General features: G+C 42.1%; 1 protein-coding gene across 5 annotated transcripts in view; it reads left to right on the top strand.

The window, feature by feature from the left end:
* kiaa1217 (KIAA1217 ortholog) overlaps positions 1–23,085 on the top strand; it is a 133,236-nt gene that overhangs the window by 22,109 nt on the left and 88,042 nt on the right. For 2 of the 5 annotated variants that reach the window (XM_082183300.1, XM_082183299.1), the window contains exon 1: positions 16,797–17,761. The exons of 1 other annotated variant lie outside the window; for it this stretch is intronic. In XM_082183300.1, coding sequence (XP_082039426.1) covers positions 17,458–17,761 — 304 coding nt within the window. In that variant the 5' untranslated portion in view covers positions 16,797–17,457. Of the gene's footprint in view, positions 1–16,795; positions 17,762–23,085 lie in introns of those variants that run through there. 2 more of the 5 variants (XM_082183302.1, XM_082183301.1) reach the window with 2 other exon arrangements.

The raw sequence follows: 23,085 nt of genomic DNA, 5'->3' as shown, positions 1-23,085 counted from the left end.
TGTGATTTGTAGACTTGGAAGAATCATGTAAATTAATAAAATCTCAAAATTCAGTGTAATTGTATAATGGATATTTCAGGGATGTAGACTTGTAAGTGCAAGTGGAAGTAGGAGGCCGCAGAGCCTGTGGTAGATCTGTAAGCAATGCCTAGAACTTGATGTGAGCTGCGAGTGGTAACCAGTGCAGAGAGATCTCGTTGAAGACAAGATGTGCTGCAGCGTTCTGAATCATTTGTAGAGGTTTGAATTAGGGATGCACCGATCCACATTTTTTCACTTCCGATCCGATCCCGATACCTGAATTTGGATATCGGCCGATACCGATACTATTCCGATACCAGAGCTGTGTTTGCTTTAATATTATTATTATCATTATTGTTTATTTTATATGATGCTGAAATAAACTTCTCTCAACAGGCAAGTATGATATGTACGTATGTATGCATGTATATCCCAAAAGGCAACTTGAGGTAAGTATAAGGTCAGAAAAGGAAGTCAGAAAAACAGGAAATCCTGTTAACAGAAAAAATCCCATTCTGAAAACAAATATGCAACTGTAAGGGCTTCAAATTTATTGTCATGTCAATATTTATTACATTCCCAAAATGTCAAATACTTGAGTGTTGAAATATAAGAAAAGTGCAAGTGTAAACATCTTACACACACACTATCTGAAGGGTGATCCTCGTTCCTATGCGGTAACGTTAACTCTCTCGATGAATGCTCGATCAACATCAGCATCTTGCAAACAGACAAGCGGATTTTGCCTCAGACGCGCGTCAATTTCGCTTCAAACTTTTGTTTTTTATGCGCGTCAATTTTTCTCTGGACGCGCGAATGGATTCAAAATATTAAAGTTCAAAGTAAATATTTATAAAGTAAATATTCAAACTACCAACTAGACGCGGTAGACGCGAATTTGACGCGCTATTCGCGTTTGGTGTGAACGCACAGTAACGTGGTGTTTTTGTAAATGTTTGATTGCATTCGTTGTGTTGTACGACGCGAGGGAGCTTCAAAGAGCTCTGAATTACGGCTTCGCAAACATTGCATTTTGCTGTCTTGCTCTGCGGTGTTTCCAGTGTGAAGTATTTCCACACAGCGGACGTTGTTGGCTAGCCGCAAACTGCGGAATGGATTTCCTGAGCTGGAGCGTGTCTCATAACTCTGTCTCATTGAGCCGCGCCTCCGTTTAGGAAATCTATTCCGCAGTTTGCAGCCAGCTAGCAGACTAGCCGGCGGGAATCACTTTTGGAGTCATTTCAGCAGACAACGTTAAAGCGCAGACATTACTCATGGAAATCGGATATCTCCGCAGGTTGGATCGGGAAAATCCGATATGTGAATTACGCTGGTATCGGATCCCGATACCGATACTGGATCGGATCGGCCCCATCCCTAGTTTGAATTCCACACCATGGAAGTCCAGCCAGAAGAGCATTGCAGTAATCAAGCCTAGAAATGACCAGGATCTGGACAAGAAGCTGAGTTGCATGCTCAGTTAAAAAAAGGCCTGATCTTCCTGATGTTGAGTAATGCAAACCTACATGACCGAGCTGTCTTTGCAATGTGGTCTTTGAAAGTCAGCTGGTCATCAAAGGTTACTCCAAGATTTCTGACCTACCTTGATAGGGTAATAGATGATAAACCTAGCTGGATGGTGAAATCATGCTGTAGAGTCGGGTTAGCTGGGAAGGCGAGACTATTCTTCAGAATCCGTATGTTTGTTGAGCACATGTCTTGTGTGTCTGTGTTTAATAAGCAGGTGGGTGCATTATCAGAGCAGCTTCCTCAGTCTGCCGCTTTTGAGGAGCTGCTTGAGGTTGTTGCTTGGGACCTGAGGCGGCCATCCACCATTCATTGGCTACAATGATTGCTATGGAGCTGCATCTGTGGCTCAATCTATCCGGCATTGAAGAAAGAGAAAAGGCCTTTCTTCTTGACTCCTCAATTTCGCCCTATGGCCTGCTGGCGATACTGTAAATACAGTCGTCGACTGGTGAAACATCAGGTGAAACATCAAATAGCAGCGTTCAAGGAGCTAATCCCTCGCCAGGTCCAGGAGCCGGCAGCCTCCTCCAGCCGTGATCGACTGGGGCCTAGATCCAAGAAAGATGATAGAGAGAGAGGAGCAAAAGGAGAATGTGGATTTTTGGGGCCGGGAGACCCATACTACTCTGCCTAGGAGATGGACTGACCTGAGGGAAGTCATCTCCACAAGAGCAGCTGAGAAAAAGCAGTCGTGGCTCCTTTGGGCCCTGGTCCCTGAGAGCGCCCCCTACCGGAGGGATTCTGTTTACACGGCTCAATCATGTTCCAGATCCCCTTCGGGTCTCTCAGAGGACTTTTGCACTTATCCCGCCACCTTCGGTGATTCGGGAAGTAAAGATGCCTAACGGGCCATTTGCCCCATCTTCGCTCACAAATACATTTGTCCTTCAGCCAGCTTGAGTACTTCCAGCCAATTCACTGATTCAGGTCTTCGAGCAGACCAAAATGATGGATTCTTTTGCCAGAATTTCCGTCAGTGTGGCAACTTCTGCCCAATGTCTCTCAGTGGGTCTGCGTTCGGTTTTAGATCTGAGAGTCTTGAACCATACTCTTTGGACATCCATGTTCAAGATGCTCACTCTCCTAAGCTCATAGTGTCACAAATACAATACGAGGATATGTTTTGTGATGGTAGATCTAAAAGACTCCTACTTACACATCGAGATCTTGCCAGAACACAGAAAGTTTCTCAGATTTGCTTTCGGGGTGAAGCTTATTAATATTGATTACTTCCTTTCGGCCTAGACCTGTTCACCAAATGCATGGATGCTGATCTGGATCCCCTTGGGTATCCATGTATTAAATTACAGAGACGATTGGCTCATTCTTGCGCAGTTGGAAGAGTTAGCGGCACAGCATCGAGATGTTGTGCTCTTTCATATGAAACGTCTGGTTAAACTCAGGTTAAACTCCAAGAAAAGTGTTCTTTCTCCAAGAACAGAAAACCACTTTCTAGGGGTGGTTTGGATTCAAACATGATGCAGGCACATCTGTCTCCTGCACATGCAATTTCAATCCTGAACACTGTAAAAGGCATCAGGCTAGGTCAGGAGCTTTCTGTGTTGCAAGTTAAGAAAGTTTTTGGGGGCGTGTTGCTGTTACAAGGCTCTCATGATGGACGCTTATCTCAAGGAATGGGGTGCAGTTCTCGATTGCCAAAAGAGAAACCAATTTTCTTTCACTAATGGCAGTCTACATTCTGGGGCATTTAAATGTGGGGGCAGACATCCTGTCAAGACAGGGGCTGAGGCACGGGGAGTGGCGACTCCAACATCAAGTAGTAGAGTCCATATGGCAGAGGTATGGCCAAGCCGAAGTGGATCTGTTTGCCTCTGAGGATTCAACCCACTGTCCTCTCTGGTTTGCCCTCACACCTCCATCTCCTCTGGGGCTGGACGCCATGGTATAGATGTGGCAGAGGCTGCGTCTGTACGCCTGTCCTCCCAGCATTTCTAGTAAGGGTTCTCCAGGACCGAGTTCACCTTCTTCTATTGCATCCGTTCTGGCCAGCCCGAGTGTGGCTTGCGGACCTAGTTTTTCTTAGTTGGACGGCCTCCATGGGAAATCCCGATCCGGAGAAATCTGTTCTCTCAAGTAAGGGGGACGATATTTCATCCCTGGCCAATACCCCTTCTACTACAATGATTCAGCTAAATGTATTGTTGTTAATGCTTACAACACTGCTTCATGCAGTATGCACTTTGACTGCAGTGTATTTACATAATTTACCAGGGGTGTGTTTCCCGAACAACGACGTAACTCGCTGCTTAACTACCATAGTACGATGCATCGTTGAAGAAATCAACTAGCTAGTCACGACTGTTTCCCGAAACTGTATTTGTCGCAAAGTGGTCGTTCAACCACGTTGGTTTATGACGTCACACACGTGGTGGAGTAATAACTTATTTTAATTAATCTGTTTGAGATCGAATTAACGCTAGATGTTTTGCTATAAATTAGAGTCATGTGGACAAATTACCACATATAAATTTTGCTCAAGATAAGGATTTATTAAGTCCACATGTCATGCAAACGCCTCGGTTACGACTGTAACCTCGGTTCCCTGAAGAGGGAACGAGCGTTGCATCGAAACTGACGCTATGGGAACGCTTTGCGTGATGACGTCTTGAAGCACATGTAAAATCAGTCCAATGGTGTGGCGGAACGTCAGAGGCGGGTGACGTCACGTACCAGGAAGCTATAAAAGCCGGCCCGAAACAGAAAACGAAAGCTTCGTAAAGTCTGAAGTCGCGCTGACAGGCATGAAGGAGATATGGCAAGGCGACGCAACGCTCGTTCCCTCTTCAGGGAACCGAGGTTACAGTCGTAACCGAGGCGTTCCCTTTCAAGGGAACTCCCGTTGCGTCGAAACTGACGCTATGGGAACGTCTATACCAACGCCTCCATAGCTACAAATGTCTGTCCTGTGTGTAATCATTTGAGCAGCACTAAGAAGACAAAACATGAGACCCTGGAGTAGAGTCTAAATCCAGAGAGTAGAACCTGACGAAGGTGTGCGGTGAGGACCAGCCTGCCGCATCCCAGACGTCCTGTAACGATACTCCTGATATAAGGGCCTTAGAGGCCGCCATACTCCTAGTAGAGAGCGACCGGACAGCCAAAGGAGAAGGCTGTCCAGCCGCCTCATAAGCCAGTGAGATAGTCTCAACCACCCACTTGCTCATCCTTTGCTTAGACACTGGAACTCCCTTGTTAGGGGAGCAAAAGTCACTTTTACGCCACAGGGCAGCTCTGTGGACATACGCGTCTAACGCCCGAACAGGGCAAAGCAAATTATTCGCCTCCTGGTCCGATTTCGAAAGGGAGGAGGACCTCCAAGTGCCACGAGGGAAACGAGATACCAAAGGGTCTTTCCCCACAGACATTCCACCCAAAGGACTGTGGTAAGCACCTACGGCCGCCACATAAACCTTTAAAGTGGACGGGGTCAGACCTGCAGTGAACCGGTCCTGCAGGAACTCCAGAACTGTACCAATTGGGCAGTTGACTGGATCCAACCGACGGTCACTACACAAAGAGGTGAATACTCTTCAGTTCAGGGCATAAAGTTTCCTCGTGGAGGGAGCTTGGACTGTAGAATGGTCTCAACAACCTCAGTTGAGAGACCTGACTCTATGAGCTGGGCCCCCTCAGAGGCCAAGCCCACAGGTTCCACAGTTCTGGGCGGGGGTGAAATATTGAGCCCCCTGCTTGGGACAGAAGGTCCCTCCTGACGGGTAGCTCCAGAGGATGCCCGTCGAGGAGGGACACAAGATCGGGAAACCATACTCTGCCCGGCCAGCGCGGGGCTATAAAAAGCAGGCAAACCCGGTCCCTGCGAACTCTTTCCAGAACTCCCGGGAGCAGAGCAACTGGGGGAAAGGCGTACAGATGTAGCCTCGGCCATGTCTGTACCATAGCATCCAGTCCCAGAGGAGCTGGATGCGTGAAGGAGAACCAAAGTGGACAGTGAGACGTATAATTTCAAACAGATCCACTTATAATTTCCATATCAGCTCCACCACCTCGGGGGTGGAGCCACCATTCCCCGGGCCTCGGCCCCTGTCTCGACAGAGTGTCTGCTCCTATATTCTGGACCCCGGGGATGTAGGCTGCCTTGAGTGACAGCAACTTCCCCTGGGACCACAAGAGGATATGGCATGCCAGCGCAAACCCCCTTGATATAGGCGACTACCGACGTGTTGTCCGTATGTACTACACATGGTGTCCCCTGAGACCTGTGATAAAGCTCCTCAGAGCCCGGAAGACAGCTAACATCTCTAGGCTATAGAATGCCAGGAACGATGATGGTCTTCCCACAGACCTTGAGATGAGCGACCCTCAGGATCGCTCCCCAACCCGTGAGGGAAGCATCCGTCGTTAGCAGTTTGCGACGACAAGGAGCTCCCAGCACTGGGCCCTGGGACAGGAACCAAGGTTTCTTCCACATTACCAAGGCACGTAGGCATCACCGCGTGACCTTGATTGTGCGAAATGGGTTGCCCCTCGGGGAAAAACCCTCTGGTCCTGAGCCACCACTGCAGGGGCCTCATGTGCAGCAGTCCAAAAGGTATCCCGTTGGAAGCTGCTGCCATGAGACCCAACAGTCTCTGGAACTGTTTGACAGTGAGTAGCTGGCCTAGCTTTACACTTCTCACAGCTGCCAGGATGGAATCGAAGCGTGGCGATGACAGGCGCGCCTGCATCGACACTGAATCCCAAACCACGCCTAAAAAAGTGGTCCTCTAAAATGGAGAAAGCACACTCTTCTTGGCGTTCAGCCGTAACCCCAACTCTTTCATATGGGCGAGAACAACATCTCGATGTTGAACCGCCATCTAATGCGACTGAGCTAAAATCAACCAATCGTCGATGTAGTTCGTGATGCGAATACCCCGGAGGCGCAGAGGCGCCAGAGCTGCATCCACGCATTTGGTGAAAGTGAGGGGTGATAAAGCCAGGCCGAATGGAAGAACTCGATATTGGTATGCTTTGCCCCCGAAAGCAAACCTCAGGAACTTCCAATGACACGGACGGATGGAAATATGCGTCCTTGAGGTCTATCGTGACAAACCAGTCCTCGGACCTGATCTGTGGCACGATTTGTCTCAAGGTTAACATTTTGAACTTGAGCTGCATGGCTGACTCGTACAGAACTCGAAGATCTAAAATGGGATGCAATCCCCCGTCCTTTTTTGGAACTATGAAGTACCGGCTGTAAAACCCGGTTTCCCTGTTGGAGGGGGGTACATATTCTATGGCCCCTTTCTCTAACAGAGTGTTTACTTCCTGTTCCATAACCAGAACCTGCTCGGGGCCCACCACTGTGGGCAGGACCCCCATAAACCGCGGTGGGCGTTAATAGAATTGTATCTAATACCCTTTTTCCATGGTCTGCAGGACCCAACGAGAAACATTTGACAGTAGCTTCCACGCTGTCAAAGATTCTACTAGAGGTACCAGTCTCTCGAGACTGGTTTCTGGATTTTGTTGCTGTTGAGTAGTCGGTTCGTCGCCCTGTAACGGCGCACCGGCAGGGAACGACCAAACAGACTGCTCCAGCACCCTCCTCAGAGGGGGCGGGCATCCCGAGGCCACTACGTTTCCGGGTGGACCTTGAGATATGTGCTCGCCGGAGACCGCTGCGCCCTGTAACACCGGAGGCGGCAGGGTTGGCAGAACGGTCCCCTGAGGGCACCGAAGAGAGACGGCACCGTATTTTTCTCCTGCTGTTGAGTAGTCGGTTCGTCGCCCTGTAACGGCGCACCGGCAGGGAACGACCAAACAGACTGCTCTAGCACCCCCCTCAGAGGGGGCGGGCATCCCGAGGCCACTACGTTTCCGGGTGGACCTTGAGATATGTGCTCGCCGGAGACCGCTGCGCCCTGTAACACCAGAGGTGGCAGGGTTGGCAGAACGGTCCCCTGAGGGCACCGAAGAGAGACGGGCACCGTGAAAAGAGGTGTTAACCGCTCTGCTTCGGGGGGACTACCCTCATTTGTCCTGAGCCCTCAGACATCAGGACTTTTTCCCAGCAGCCTTCTTGGCGGTAATAACGGTCCGCAGATCCGTTTTACCCCTCGAAGACTGCTGGGTTTGAGAGCGCCCTCCGTGTCCCCGAGATTTTTGTGGGGGAGCACGAGAGGACACACTCTGTTTTTGAGTGGCACGATGTTCAGCGCTCTTTTTAGAGGAGTGAGGCTGCTCCTGCTCAGCAGCCTCAATGAAAGAACGGCGGGGGAGAAGTTTTTGTAATGCAGCTGCCTGTTTAGCAGCTTCCTGAGATTTAGCTACCGCACTGTTTACTGCATCACCAAATAAACCAACAGTGGAAACCGGAGCATCTAAGAGAACGTGCTTTTCTTTCTCTTTTATATCGCTCAAATTGAGCCACAGATGCCTCTCAGTGGCCACCAGGGCTGCCATAGACCGCCCGATTGATTTAGCGGTCTCCTTGGTGGCCCTGAGAGACAGATCTGTGGCTCTGCGTAGTTCAGCCACTGTGTCAGGACCAATTCCCCCGCCCTCCTCTAAATCCCCCAATAATTCTGCCTGATAGGCTTGCATAATAGACATCGTATGCAGACACGCTGCAGCTTGACCAGCGGCTGCATACGATTTATGAACCAGAGATGATGTGAATTTTACTGGCTTAGAGGGAAGTGAAGGAGCTTTCAGGGAAGATGCCGTTGCTGGAGAGAGATAGCTCGCGAGCGTCTCTTCCACCTTCGGCATCTCCCCATAACCATATTCTTTATATTTGTGAATGGAAGAATAGTGGGATGTTTGTGGTGCATACACTCTGTATGAAACCGGTTTTCCCCACGATTTCGACACCTCGGTGTGGAGATCGGGGAAAAACGGAAGGCTTCTTCGCTGAGGCTGTGTACGAGATGGCAGGAAGCGTTCGTCGAGCTTACTTTTCGAACGAACGTCCTGCCTATCCTCTGGCCACTCAATAGATAATCTGTGAACTGCTCTCGTGACAACATCGAGCAATTCCTCAAAAGCGTGAGACTGAGGTGGCGAATCCTCAGACTCAGCTTCAATACTAACAACGTCCAACTCCTCAGAGCTGGACAATTGCAGTATTGGTGCCTCCATCGGGGGGGAAGAAACCGCAGCGCGTGCTTCCACACCCTGATGAGAGGCACTGGATCTATCAGAAGGATGTTGAGATAAGGCAGAGCCCGTCTCAACATCCACTGATAAATCCATTTGTGAACCCCAGGTCTGAGATCGACGCCGTGCCTCGGCAGCGGCGGGACCCAAGCCCTGGGGAACGTGATCGGGATTGAACCGAGCCAAGCGGGATCGGAGCGTACGCAATGGAAGCGCCTCGCAATGCACACAGTCACCACCCTCGAGTGCTGACTGGGCATGCTCCTCACCCAAACAAACAACACAAAGAGTGTGAGTATCACCTCCCGTTAAATAACGCGGGCAGGGATGGACACACACTCTAAACTGCTGCTTGCTCGCCATACTGAATATATATATATATATAATATAGACAGACAACACCAAATAACAAGGACAGATTCAACACAGAGCGCAACTGAAGACTCAGAAAGCTTTCGTTTTCTGTTTCGGGCCGGTTTTTATAGCTTCCTGGTACGTGATGTCACCCGCCTCTGACGTTCCGCCACACCATTGGACTGATTTTACATCTGCTTCAAGACGTCATCACGCAAAGCGTTCCCATAGCGTCAGTTTCGACGCAACGGGAGTTCCCTTGAAAGGGAACTAGAAACTATGCTTGTAACCACAGGTCGAGAGCTGTCATTCCAACTACACAACTTTGTGATGCTGTTTGTGAATGTTCGTTAGAACGATGGTTTCGGGAAACAGTGACTCGTTGAACTATGCTGATAACGACAGAACTTGCGAACATAGTTGGCTAACGATGCTTTTTGGAAACGCATCCCTGGTTAATCTGTATACATGGGTCCAATTTCCCTTTTCTTTATCTTTTGTGATGTCTACAGATTGCCATTTTTTCTGTTTAACAATGCACAACATTTGTAGCATTTGATAGTTTTCACTGATGACAGTAACCAGAATAATTATATCTGCCTGTCTGTCTCTCCACCTATCTTTGGTTCAGTCGGCCTGTTCCTTCCACTCCATTATCACAAATCCCGAATATGGATATTTGCATACTTTGCATATTCAGGCTCTGGCCTTGCAGATTGGACGGAGGCTCATCACTACTGCCTGACTGGTTGTTATATAATGAGGATATAGCTGCTTCATCCCTTCTGTATTATAACACAGCGAGACATTCAATATGCCCGCCTAATTACCAGTGACTAATGAAGCTATTTTAAGAGTCGAGCTGACTGAGAATAAGATGGTGAATGCTCTAGCGATCATTAATTAATTTGGTATTCCATTAGCACCACGATGTGAAACGACACCCCTTCCTGTTTTTCAGTGTGAATATGCTAAAGCAGAGGAACATGGGAATGTCATTATAAGCTATTTCAGTTTGTTTTGTGTTCCACAGCTGTTGAACTATAATGTGTTAATTCGCTGGAAACTGCAAATTCAGCTTCACTTGGATTTTTCACAATGAGTTATATTTGAAATAACTGTGATGATATAGTTCTAATGACATTTGTTAATTGAGAGTATGGTGTGTGAATGTTGTTTTTGCGCTGTCAGCTGAACATGACAAATGCAAAAATGTTCTATATATCCTAAACATTTGTTAACAACATGTATTCTTTACTTCAATGAGCTCATTGTTTCTGCCTTATATGAATCCATTGTTTAAATTAATCCATTGTTAGATAACTGCGTGATTTGTATATATACATTTCTGAAATACATAACTTGGACACTTTCAAATCCGATAACAGATCACTCTGAATTGTAATGTAGACTTGCATTTGTGAAATATGTATTGTGAAAAGCGCTATACAAAAAATTTGAATTGAATTGAAGTATGGACGTCATCATTGTACCTGTCTGGATCTGCTGTAGGCGCCATGGCCTCAGGATGTTTTTTGCCCTTCCATTTAGTAATGCATCAAGAAAAGAGACACATGGGCTGCATCCAAAATCGCATACTCTCTTGACTTTGTAGTTACTTTGCGAATGCTGAAAAAGTATGTTCTATATTGTATGAATATGTATGAATGTAATTCGGACGTACTACATTCGCCATGTTGTCATTACTGTTTTTCGACTACTATATAGTAGGGAAGTAGCCATGGTCTTGAGACTGTGTGTGTCTGTATATGCATGTGTGTGTGTGCAGACAAGCAAGGTTGCAGGAAAAAAGGTAGTTTTAGCATGTTTAACACAAGTTACTGTACCATACTTTTTTGGAGAATAACTTCACATGATAAAAGACAAGCAAAACAGAATGACATGCCATTTAATTGTTTATTTTAATTTAAAATATTATATATTATACCCTTGTGAAAAAGAAGTGTGCTTAATGTGCACTTGTAGTGTACTTCAAATTTTAAAAGTATTTAAAACAACTGTACTTGCAGATAATATAATATTAATGTAATAAAAGGCAATTTAAGTGTATGAGTACAATTTCATGATATATTTCTGAACACACTTAAATGCACTTGAAAAGTGAACTTTGTAATGATGTCAAGTTAAAGTTTCACTTTAAAGTACATTTTAAATCATCATGTTTTAATAATCTTTTATCGTGCTTTAAAGAAGTACACTTGCGATGTCATTGACATACTAAAGGACATGGGAAGCACCTGATTATAAATTTAACAGTACTGTGTTATTCGACATTTAAATTTAGCTTTAAAATGAGCTTTTCGCTAACTTTATTTCCATTAGTGTTAGCAGCTTTAGGTCCTAAGACCAGGTTAGACCTGAATTTAGCAGTATCAGATACAGCATGCTCACTCAATGACCTTATCCCCAGAAAATACACATTTCCATTCATTTTATTAACAGCCAGTAAATGGGAGTAAAAAGCGATGACTCTGTCTACCCCCTTCCCCTTGTTTGACTCCAGCCACACTGTTTTGGTGTTCATGCTGGTGGTTATGTTAGTCACCCTCAGACTGAGCACTGACCCTGGCTTTTATCTGCTCTCACACTCACTGCAGTGACCTTTTAAAATCCATTCTGATGGTTTGGACGGTGGAATAATTACATATTAACATAACCCAGCTGCATGCTGAAAGGGCCAAGAAAAATAGCCAGTGTTCAGGATAGAGAAGTGAGAAAAACAAAGAAAAAACAAGGATGAACCTGAATTTACAAGTTTAGTGTAGAACTAACAACTGAGGTGTCCAGTCTCAGATGGCGCAGCCGTAGGCCATTCAGGGACCATTTGATTAATAACTGACAAAAAAATGGCTAGAGCTTTCTCAAAATGGCAAGATGCAATCTGGCTGGCTTTGCAACCATCTTTTAGGATTCCCATTCATCTCAATGGCAGTTGCTTGGCAGGCACATGACTATCTAGAAGTATACATGATTTAAAATGTAATTTGTTTGAGCCAAAAAAAAAAAAAAAAAATTTTTTTTATATGTATACATATAGAATTTCTATTTATTCATTTTTTTTAACAATTGGCTGCAGAGTAATCAGTCACATGGCATTTACAGTTCACAGGTGTTGGCTCAAAAACATAAAAAAAGTTCATATTTTATATATCAGTCGGTCTCTAACTGTCTGAATGGGAAGGTCTTGGCCACAATGCAGATGAAGTCTAGGTAGACGTCAGTTATCTCAATACGCTACAGCCCACTGAACTGCTGAATACACATTTCAGCTATTGCAAGTACAGCATTTGCTCCTCAAACGACATTTCCGTACAGATTCTCCATGTCTCTCCTTAAGAAAAGCAGCGTAATTAGCCTTACACAAGAGCGCTTGATTTCATGCTCAAAAATCACATTCACCATTTTAAATTAATCTGCTTCTATTGAAGGTTTTTGCTTGATGTTTAATGTACATAAGGTACAAATTCTTCTCGCTAACAGATAAATGTGTCTAGTATTGGTTTTAAAAGCACTGGTTTTGATTTGAATATAAAAGTGGCTCAATTGATTTAAACTGAGATTTTTCTTCCACCTGGAATACTTCTTCTGGTTTGTTTGGCAGCTCTGTAACGGTTCTGTGCTCATCTTTTAGACCTGTATTAGCCTGGCACAGAGTGCTGAGCTAAAATCAATAAGCCCATAAGGTTGCTGTCACTGTCTCTTATTTACATCCTCTTCAAGAGATCTTCAACCATTACTCCTCTAGCTTTGCTAACTTATGGTGCATTGGTCTTAATAAAGCAAGAAGTTAACAAATGACAAAAAAGGTTTATTGCAGAACAGAGATAATAGGCATCATTTGTAATTGTAATTCTCCCAGCAGAAAAATACAATCAATGAATGCGGACTATTCAGTGTAATCACAAAAGATAGATAATGCACTTTTGCTGAGTGACTCTGCAAAATGTTAAGACAGTCAAATATTCCTTTTTTTTGTGACACAGTCTTTCACACCTGTGGGAAGAAATGCTTATTGATAATTGAGAGACTTCTAAACATCCTAAATTGACTCAAAATGCACAAATTGAAGCCAGAGCAAGCATTCGTTAGTTTATATTCACTGCAGTGTATCAGATGAAGATGGAGTTTAATGGTCAGGCCACATGGGGGCCCCAGAGACGCAGGGGTCAGGAATCTCAGCAAATCATTTTACTGTCAAACACTGTCACAGTCTTTTCTGTGTTGTTTGGTTAGTATTTTAATTGTAACTTTTTAAAATTATTTTATTTTATTTTATTTCCTCCCACTACAATATCATCTATGTCCTTTGAAAGTTTGACACTGCTTTACATAATTTTTATTAGACTTAAAATATTTCATTCTTCCATCTATCCAGTGAATTTTTATGTCTTATCTTACAAATTACATGTCCGTGTCATTTTACTTTCAGTCTGTTTATTTGTGTATTTGTCCATCCATAGTACTGAATAAATTATTAGGCATTTTTTTCCAGCAGTTTAAGATACTTTTATGTTCTGTGTTTATTGCTTAGGCTTGGAGGAAAGTGATCATGGTTGTTTTATCCAAAAAGTTGACTATTTTCAACCTTGAATTTTTTATATGACTTCTAGGCATTTTTAGGTTAATTATTCCCTTTCCTATCTGGAATTTCACTCCCTGTATATTCTTGCAGTGGTCTGACGTGCGATCTCCGGCTCATTACTGAGGAATGTAACAGTAGAATTGTTTGTCTGCTGGTTAAACTCTCTACGATACATTTTTAAAAGAGTTGTTTTCACTTACCTCAGATGAGCTTCTCTCTTCGCAAAAACCTGCGATGCCGTTATGAAAGCTGTGAGTCAGGAATAGTCATTATAGGCGTCTGGAGAAAGAGCAATGTGTCTCTGAGGAGGTGAAGTGCTGAGTTGAGGAGGTGTGATTTTTTAAAAAGGTTAAATGGTCTATTTTAGTGTCACAAGGTGTAAATGATATAAGCACTAATTTAAGCAAATGTAAGTTGACGGAAAAAGAAGAGTTGTGCAACTTGTAACACACAGATGAGCAATAGTAATAGTGATGCTTGCCTCAGTGAATATCAGTAATTATATATAAATATCCATACAATTCTGTAAGGTATGTAAATTATTATTGCTGCAGTAATATGCACTTTTGACACAAACAACCCCTTTCAAAGACACCGTGAGACTCCTATAGTAGTGTGATTATATCATCAGGGATAACAGGAAACACTTGAGGAGTTGTATGCCTCTTGTGGAAAATTCAGTTCTGGCTCATGAAAATCTGAATGTGTTTGAAGAAACTGGCCCCTGGGGGCATGAAAACACACACACACACACACACACACACACACACACACACACACACACACACACACACACACACACACACACACACACACACACACACACACACACACACACACACACACACACACCCTATTCATGTCGAGACAGTAATGATTCACTCTGCTGATAGTCAGGTATGAGACACTCAAGATATAATGATGTATCTGTTTGCTTCTGGGAAACTCTTAAGATGTTTTACCTGATACACACTCGTTGTTTGCTCTGGATTATTTAGTAACGGGACACGAGGGTTGAATATGTCAGGTGGGGGTCACCGCTGTCAAAGAATCGAGAAAAAAAAATCCTTTGATTTACTCAGATCCAACTACCTAATTGTATGCAAAACCTGGAACAATGTGAGTACAAAATAATTGAATGACGATTTGCAAAAACGATTTGCAAAAAAATTCAAAAAAAATAAAAAAAATGCAACGATGACATAAAATGAGTGCACAAATAAAAAATTATTAAAAAAAAATTAAAAACTAAAAAGCTAATAATTTAATGTAAAATTTTGAAATAATTATACATTATATAAAAATTGTGTAAATGTATACAAATTCATTTTACTTGTGTTTCATGAATACGACTCCTTATTAAGAACTTGTTGCAGAAACAATGTATATAGTTTTTTGGGGTAAAAATGAATGGAAAATGGTTTAATATGAAGCAGTCTCATAGGTCATATATTATTTAAAGAGTTAAATATAGCTTACACTGAGCTTAAGCAGTGAATGGAGTCCATATAGGGTGGAGCCATGAGGCAGACACATAGTGTATTATTAGAGGGCTTTTAATTTACCCCATAACATACGCAAATACATATGCAAGCTCACAGGCTGAGGCACACATATCACATGCAAACCACACATATGTATGCGCACACAGAAGCCAATACACAACATCTGCATTATACAGGTTTGAACGTTTGAAAATGGGCCCATCTGTTTTGTATATAGCATGGTCAAAGGTCATTTAGTAGGAAAGAAATGTAGGTCAAAAGTCAGCCATGGTACCCTGGTGTAGTTTTTCTCTGCATGGATATGCATATACGCGTGTACTTTGCAAAGAATGTCTATTTTGGTGAAAAAAAGTTGTTAGGATACATATATATGTTTGCCTCTTCTTAAATAGGTCACTTCTCACTCCAGCCGCCACACAGATATGTTCCGATATGATCACTTTCTTTGTGTTAAAATGATTGATGTATGGTTTGTCCAGATGGCAGAATGGTTTGAAACCATGTCAGCGGGGGTTTAATCCAGTGATGAAGTGTTGTACATTTAAATCTCTTGTCTAGATGCGTATGCATTTTACCCATAGCTTTTTTATCGATTGTGTGGCAGCCAAATCTGCTCCACTGGGGATGGGTATGAAATCCAAAGGTAAATATCCCGCCTCTGGATGGCTTGATCCGGGCTTTTCTGTGAAATGGAATCACAGGGCGGCGATCTAGTGAAGCGGCGAGAGGCACAGGCTTTTGGGTTAGTAGGTTATCTGTTCAAAAACCTTTATCCAATACCCTCTTTGACCCATAATATTTAGTTTGTGTGTTTTTACTAGTAAACTGTTACATTTGTTGTTTATGGTAAACTGAGATGTATCAGATTAATCTGCACTCTGAGCACCCTGGGTAAAAACTGCACTGACAGTTATTCTGTGAGACGGAGTAGAGCAAATCTGAGCGATGATATGAATTTTTACAAGCTCAGCATATGCCCTGAGATTTTATTAGATGTAAGTGAATTATGATGGTAAACACACATAAATTCAATTAAAAGTGATAAAAAATAAAACATTTTAAACAATTATAATTGTTATATAGCCTAAACAAATTAAATAAAATTATCATTTAACATTTTATATATTTAATTTGATACATATGTGAAATAAATGATTGTTGGTTTTAGAATTGTTATTTCAATTCTATTTACTACTGATGTTTTGTTGTAGCAGCAAAACAAAAAAAAAAATTATTGACAATTGTCTCTAAGAACCTGCAATAAAACTAAATAAAACTCCTTATACTGTATATTTTACTGTCACAATGAAATGAAAGTTTTTCTGTCACTCTCTCTCTCTCTTTTTTCCACTGTTTAGTTGTGCAAACTTTCTTCGAGTGTGTTTGTGCTTGTTTTGACAACAGCAAACAGGATTTTTCCTCCATTTCCAACTCTTTTCAGTACAAAGTAAAGCTTCCAGCATGCCTTGCTTTGATACACACACACAGACTGCAGAGCTCAAGTACTAGCTATGTTAGTGTAATCCCGCTTTCCTTTTTGCCGCTTTGTAATTCTCCAGAAATACCCAGACACGTGTGTGTATATGTGTAATTTTCTACAGCACACACCACAGCAATGGTCTTCTAGCCCGTTAAACTGAAGACAGCAGAGAGAGAGAGAGAGAGACTCGCATGAGGATCAGTACACACAGCTGTGACAGCAACAGAAGACCTTTTCTCCTCCCTTTTCATTCTTTTCCTTTTTTATTCCCAAGCATTGAGACTTTTTCTGCCTTTCCAAGCTGAGAGCATCTAGACAAGAGGAAAAAGGTGGAGAGAGAGAAAGAGAGTTGGAGTTTAGGACGGCAGAATGAGAGAGAGATTGTGACTGTGTGTTGGAATGCGCTGATACATTGGAACAGGCTGCTTTTCTCTGTTTGTCCCCTTGTCAGTCATCCCGAGGCGCACACGCATACACTTCGGAACGCTGGAGGCTCCGTTTGGAAAGGTGGTGATTAACCCCTTCCCCCTCGTTCCTCCTCCGTCTCTCTCGCCGTCTGGTTCTTTTACCTGCACTCGTCTGGACTCGTTCGGTGAGTAAAGACACAGAAGGACAGGAAGGAAGAGAGATGACAGATAAGGAGGGAGAGTAATACCAAGACGGTGCAGTTCGTTCTCTGTGGAATACGGTGAAAATCCAGGGAGGGTTTGGACACCTGTGGAACACAATTCTGGATATTCACCTTGTGCAGTTTGATTGGACGACTGAAATGGAATACCATGTGAGTGACTGATGAACTGACTTAATTGAGTGCACTCGAGTTGAACCAGCATTTCTACAGTATGTCTAAACCTTCACGACTTGCTCGCCCATCCTCGGCGGGTCCCGGCTCCAAACTCCCCTCGGCCCGTCGGGAGACACCTGCCGGCAGACCCAAAATGCACGGCACGGGGGAGAAGGTGATGCGGACAGGAAGTGAGGGCAATATAGTCGGCCAAAGGCCTCCGGTCAATGGGACAACACAGTCGCATATCCCGCAAAACACTAATATAAAGGAAGAGGACGAGGTGGCCCAACCAAGAAGCAGAATCAGTCCACCTAAAGGGTCCATGACAAGCATAACCCAGCAACAAGTCACACAGCCCAGTAAGTATCAGATCATCAAAGGTGGATACCCACATTGTACTTTTACATGTATGCATTTAGCAGCGACTTATAAAAGAGGAATAAAAGCAATTCATCAAGAGCCAACAATATTCGTAATATATGCCAGATTTATCAGACAACTAGATTACAATGTACTGCGCTTCTCATATTTGACCGCTGAAGTTTGGATTCTTCGGTCTCTGTTGATCGCAGATCTCCTGTTTTCATTATTTTAAAGAATCGATTCCCAGAACAAAATGTTTTTGGGCAGATGTTGCTTTTTTATGGCTCAGGGGTTGTTAAAAATGTCCTCAGGTGTGTCACATAAACTTTGCAAAAAATCGTTGAGAATTGGAAATAGAATCACATGACACAATTGTTGACATAAAGATCTTTTCATTTAATGACTAATGTCTGTGTTCATACTAAAATTTCATGCTTTTGATTGCAGTCTTTCGGTATCTTGGTAAATTTGAGCACAGTTGAAGACATTGTTGAGATCTCTGAAGCTCGGAGACAACTGTGAGATTTGATAGTATCTTTTTCCACAGAAGACAAACCAGAGGCACAAGACTTAAGCCAAAATCTTAATTTGCTCCTCTTGTAATCTCATTGCTGGAGAAAAACATGAATTAGTAAGAAAAATGTCTCATTCCTCAGCCTGATCTCATGAAAATGCGTCTCTATAGCACGCATTGTGTTTATCGTGCAATTTATACGCGAAAAAGAGTTTTTACGTGCATATGATACGCATGGGTAGGTTTAGTAGTGGTGTGGGGTACGTGTGTATCATACGTTTGGTTAGGATTAGTGGTGTGGTGTATTACACGCAATAAAGTGCGTATCAAATGCACGCGAAAACTGCGCATCATATGCACGTAAAAACTCTTTTTCGCGTATAAATTGCACGATAAACACAATGCGTGCTATAGAGACGCATTTAGTGTAAGTTTTTAGACCTTCCAGATGTGATAAGTTATATATTTGTGATATTAGTCATAAGTTGAATAGTCTTAGTATTGTGACATATTGGGTATTGTTGACTAAACATTTCAATTTTTAATCAAGTGCATGTCTAAGATATTATTATGTTTGTTGTGGGATGTTGAAGTATCTGTGTTAAGTATGAGTAAAAATGGAACATACTGTTTTGTTTGCAGAGTTTAAGTGCATTCGGGTGTTTTAAGCAGATTTGCATTATTGGTTTGAAGTGTCTGAATGTACGTAAATTGCATGGATGGTATTAAGCTAAAAATGTTTGGTGCAGGTTTTATATTTATTCATATATGACTATGTGTTTTGTGGGATTAGATCAGCAGCAGGTTGGATTCTTGTGGAATTTTGCTGCATTCCTCACAAAAAACAAACAAACAAAAAAACACATGACGTTGCCTCCCCATTCCAGCACACTGGGGTGCAGATTAATGCCAGTTTGTGTGTGTGCATGTGTGATTAGGCACCTCTGTATCGCATTCCGCCCCAGTGGGTTTTAATCCTGCTGGTCGTGGTTGAAGAGCTCCATGTCAACTCAGACTTGCTTTAAAATAGTGATATAAAGGCCCAAATCCTGTCACCTCTGTGGCCTTCTGATGCCTGTCAATCACAGCCCTTGATTTGTAGTGATTAAAAAACATGTCATGTCCTCTCAGTGAAATTGCAGAAATGCACCCCTGGGGTGGAGATTTAGACTGTGATGATATTAAGGACTGAAAGTTCTTGAGGTTAACATCCTTCTTTTAGTCATTCATGCGGATGAGCACACACACGCACGCACAAATAAGAGTGACACATAAGAGTGCGTCACTCTTATTTGTCATTCATTTGTTTGATTGCTGAGAAGTGATGTGTGATGTCAGTCAGAATCTCAGTAAAACCTGGTTTCTGACATTTCTAAGTTATACATGTGTTTGCCTCCATCATTTCCATCTAATATGTCAGTAAAAGGCAGTAGAATCCAGATGTGACCATGAACATTGGTCCTCCATAGATGTAGCGGCTTAGAAGAGGCATAGAGATATGTTTGAAACCATTTTCAATGTAAATCCTTTACACTCAACTGACATTTTACTCAGTTTGTGTCATTGATGGATGGATGATGACTAGACAACAGACCAAAAGACATCAAAAAGAACAAAAATTACAATTCATACACATTTTTTTCCATAGTTCTTATGATTAATGCTCTGTGATTTTAATCATATCTAAAAACAAAATGTTTTCTGAAGTCATACAATAGTTTGTGAAAAGAGGGGAAAAAGTTTGGTTTTTCATAAGATATTAAAGGGTTAGTTCACCCAAAAATGAAAATTCTGTCAGTAATTACTCACCCTCATGTTGTTCCAACCCCGTAAGACCTTCGTTCATCTTCGGAACACAAATTAAGATATTTTTTATTAAATCTGAGAGCTGTCTCACTCCTCCATAGGCTTCTAAGGGACTGAAACTTGCTGGCCCAGAAAATGCATTAAAGACATCGTTAATATAGTCCAAGTGACTACAGTGGCTCAATCTTAAGTTTATAAAGCGACGAGAATACTTTTTGTGCGAAAAAAAAAAATAAAAAAAATAATGACTTTATTCCACTATTCATTTCCTTCTCTCTGGGCCTCGAGTTATTTCACGTAGTGTTTTAACGCGACACGTCTGTGTTGCACGTCACCACGTAGGCTCACTATTGGCCGACGCTGGTCATGTGGTGATGCGTGTGGCGTATAACACAGACGCGCTGCGTTAAAACACTACGTGAAATAACTCGAGGCCCAGAGAGAAGGAAATGAATAGTGGAATAAAGTCGTTATTTTTGTGTTTTTTTGCGCACAAAAAGTATTCTCGTCGCTTTATAAACTTAAGATTGAGCCACTGTAGTCACTTGGACTATATTAACGATCTCTTTAATAACTTTTCTGGGCCAGCAAGTTTCAGTCCCTTAGAAGCCTATGGAGGAGTGAGACAGCTCTCAGATTTAATAAAAAATATCTTAATTTGTGTTCCGAAGATGAACGAAGGTCTTACGGGGTTGGAACAACATGAGGGTGAGTAATTACTGACAGAATTTTCATTTTTGGGTGAACTAACCCTTTAAAGGTGTAAAAGTTTGTTTTAGTTTATGTTTTAGTAATTTGTAATTTTGTAATTTTTTTATTACTAAAACTTATTTTATTTCAGTTAGTTGCTAAGTATTGCCAAATTTTATTTATATATTTTATTTTATTTCAACTTTATTTCAATTAAAGGGGCTATATCTAAGAATTTTCATGTATATTCCTGTAAATCATATTTTTATTGCCAATGTGTGAACAGCTTGTAAGGAAACTTAAAAAAACAAGACCTTGGTTGTCTAAAGCCTGACTGATTTTTATGTGAAGGGCTCGGAACGTTTTTGCCGGGAAAATCAAAAGGATGTGACATTTACGCGCGCTTCAGAGAACCTCTCTTTTCGTTCTATGATACATGAAATGCTTGCTTATTCAATGATCAGGATAATGCCGAAAGAGCTATATTCTGTACAATAATGTAAATGTGTCATGCAAAGAAAAGGAATTCATTCAAATGATAGAAATGTATTTTTGGGGAAACTGTCTCTCAGATCTTCCCAATGGTAAACATTGTAAAAGTTAGCTGTCTTTAGATTTTTACTTTAAATGGACCATATAAAAGTTAATGTTTTCTAGACTTAGAGTTCAAGCACAGGTCATAACATGGATGAATGGCTCTCGAAAAGGGAATGAATGATTACATTTCCCAACTGGAGAGATAATGTGTGTGCCTCTTTTTGTAATTAGCATTTCATTTTTTAAATAAACATAATGCAGATTTTAGTATTTAATCTTAGAAATCAGACGAAGAAGAGTTAGTTGCCCTGAAGAGTGGAATTACCTGTTTGTAATGACACTTTTTTGAAACACAAAACTTTTCCTTTGTGCTTTGAAGAAAAGTCTATTATAATCACCTGTGATCTGATACCAATGTTTTCTACCTAAACATGCCCTCAAAGAAACATGTGGAAGGAAATCAAATACATTCTCTTTTTTCTTTGCCCGTTTCATGTCTGACAGATAAAGGAGAGTTTTGTTTATCAGCAGTCGGTTTTCTTAAAGGAGTTTTGTTTATCTGCAGGTAAAACGGTTCAGTCTTTTGTTTAAACTACTGTTAGCGCTCTTTGAAAGTTTATCACAAGTAGGTGTAGCGGGACAAAGAACTGTATCACAGTCAGTGAATTTCACGGCTGGGTGGTCTTGCTTACTCATGGTTCAGCCAGACAGAGGTTATGGGAAAGAAAGAGGGCAGAGAGGGAGGGAGAGACAGTCCCCTCATCACAAGTTTATCTTAAGCTGGTTGGATCTGTACTCAGGCTTTTGCTGTTTAATTTTTCTGCATGCTTAGACTATAAGTGGTCTCCTGGATTGATGTGTTTAACATATCAGTCTGAAATCTGCTGGTGTAAGAAGCATAACATTTCACTGGGGGTTTATGGGATAGCCAGTGTAGTACACCAAAATAATGCAGTTTTACTTTTTAATTTAGCCTTTTTACATTGTGGGACTCAAATCAATAGAAAATTCATATGTTCGGTCATATGTTTAGTCATTTTCTGTAATTTAAAGTCCCCCTGTAGTTAATAATTTCATCCCTTAAAACTCATCTTTGATCACCAAAATTACATATTTAAATGTTTTTTCCTTGAAAAAAATAATTCTTCATGCCTTAAAATAGCTTGAATGTAACTCTAAACCCTTGCCTTATTTAGTATACGCTGTTCTATGAATATGCAAATTAGCCCCGCCTCAATTCACTCACACCAGATCCACTCGTTGATGATCACACCTTGATGTGATTGGTTGTGACGTCAGAAACACCAGCGATTTCAAACCGTGTTTTTGACTGTCTTTAGATCACTGCAGTTTTAAGGAGAAAATACTCAGTAATGGTGATGACATGAATTTGCACATGTTTGTCTTAAAGTATATTAAAAATACCACATAGACATAACAACATTAAAAGCTTGATTTTCACCACAGGGGGACTTTAAAGAGGCCATTTTATGCCCTTTTGCAAAGTCTTGATTTTGTTTTTGGGGTCTACTTGAATAGGTTTTCATGCTTTCATGCAAAAACACCTTATTTTTCACATATTTTACTTTACATTGTTGAAGCACCTCTTTCCCCAGTCTGTCAGTAGCACTCTTTTTAGTTCCTGTCTCTATGAAGCCCTGAATTCCAAAAAGCGTGATGTGCTCTGATTGGTCGGCTGGACCAGTGTGTTGCGATTGGTCAACTGCCTTAAGTGTTTTTGTGTGTTTAAGAAATGCCACGTCCTTTACCATA

Source organism: Leuciscus leuciscus (assembly GCF_965113295.1).
Source record: "Leuciscus leuciscus genome assembly, chromosome: 11".
Classification (NCBI taxonomy): Eukaryota; Metazoa; Chordata; class Actinopteri; order Cypriniformes; family Leuciscidae; genus Leuciscus; species Leuciscus leuciscus.
Note: the sequence above shows the minus strand (reverse complement) of the source record. Positions and strands in the feature narration are given on the sequence as shown.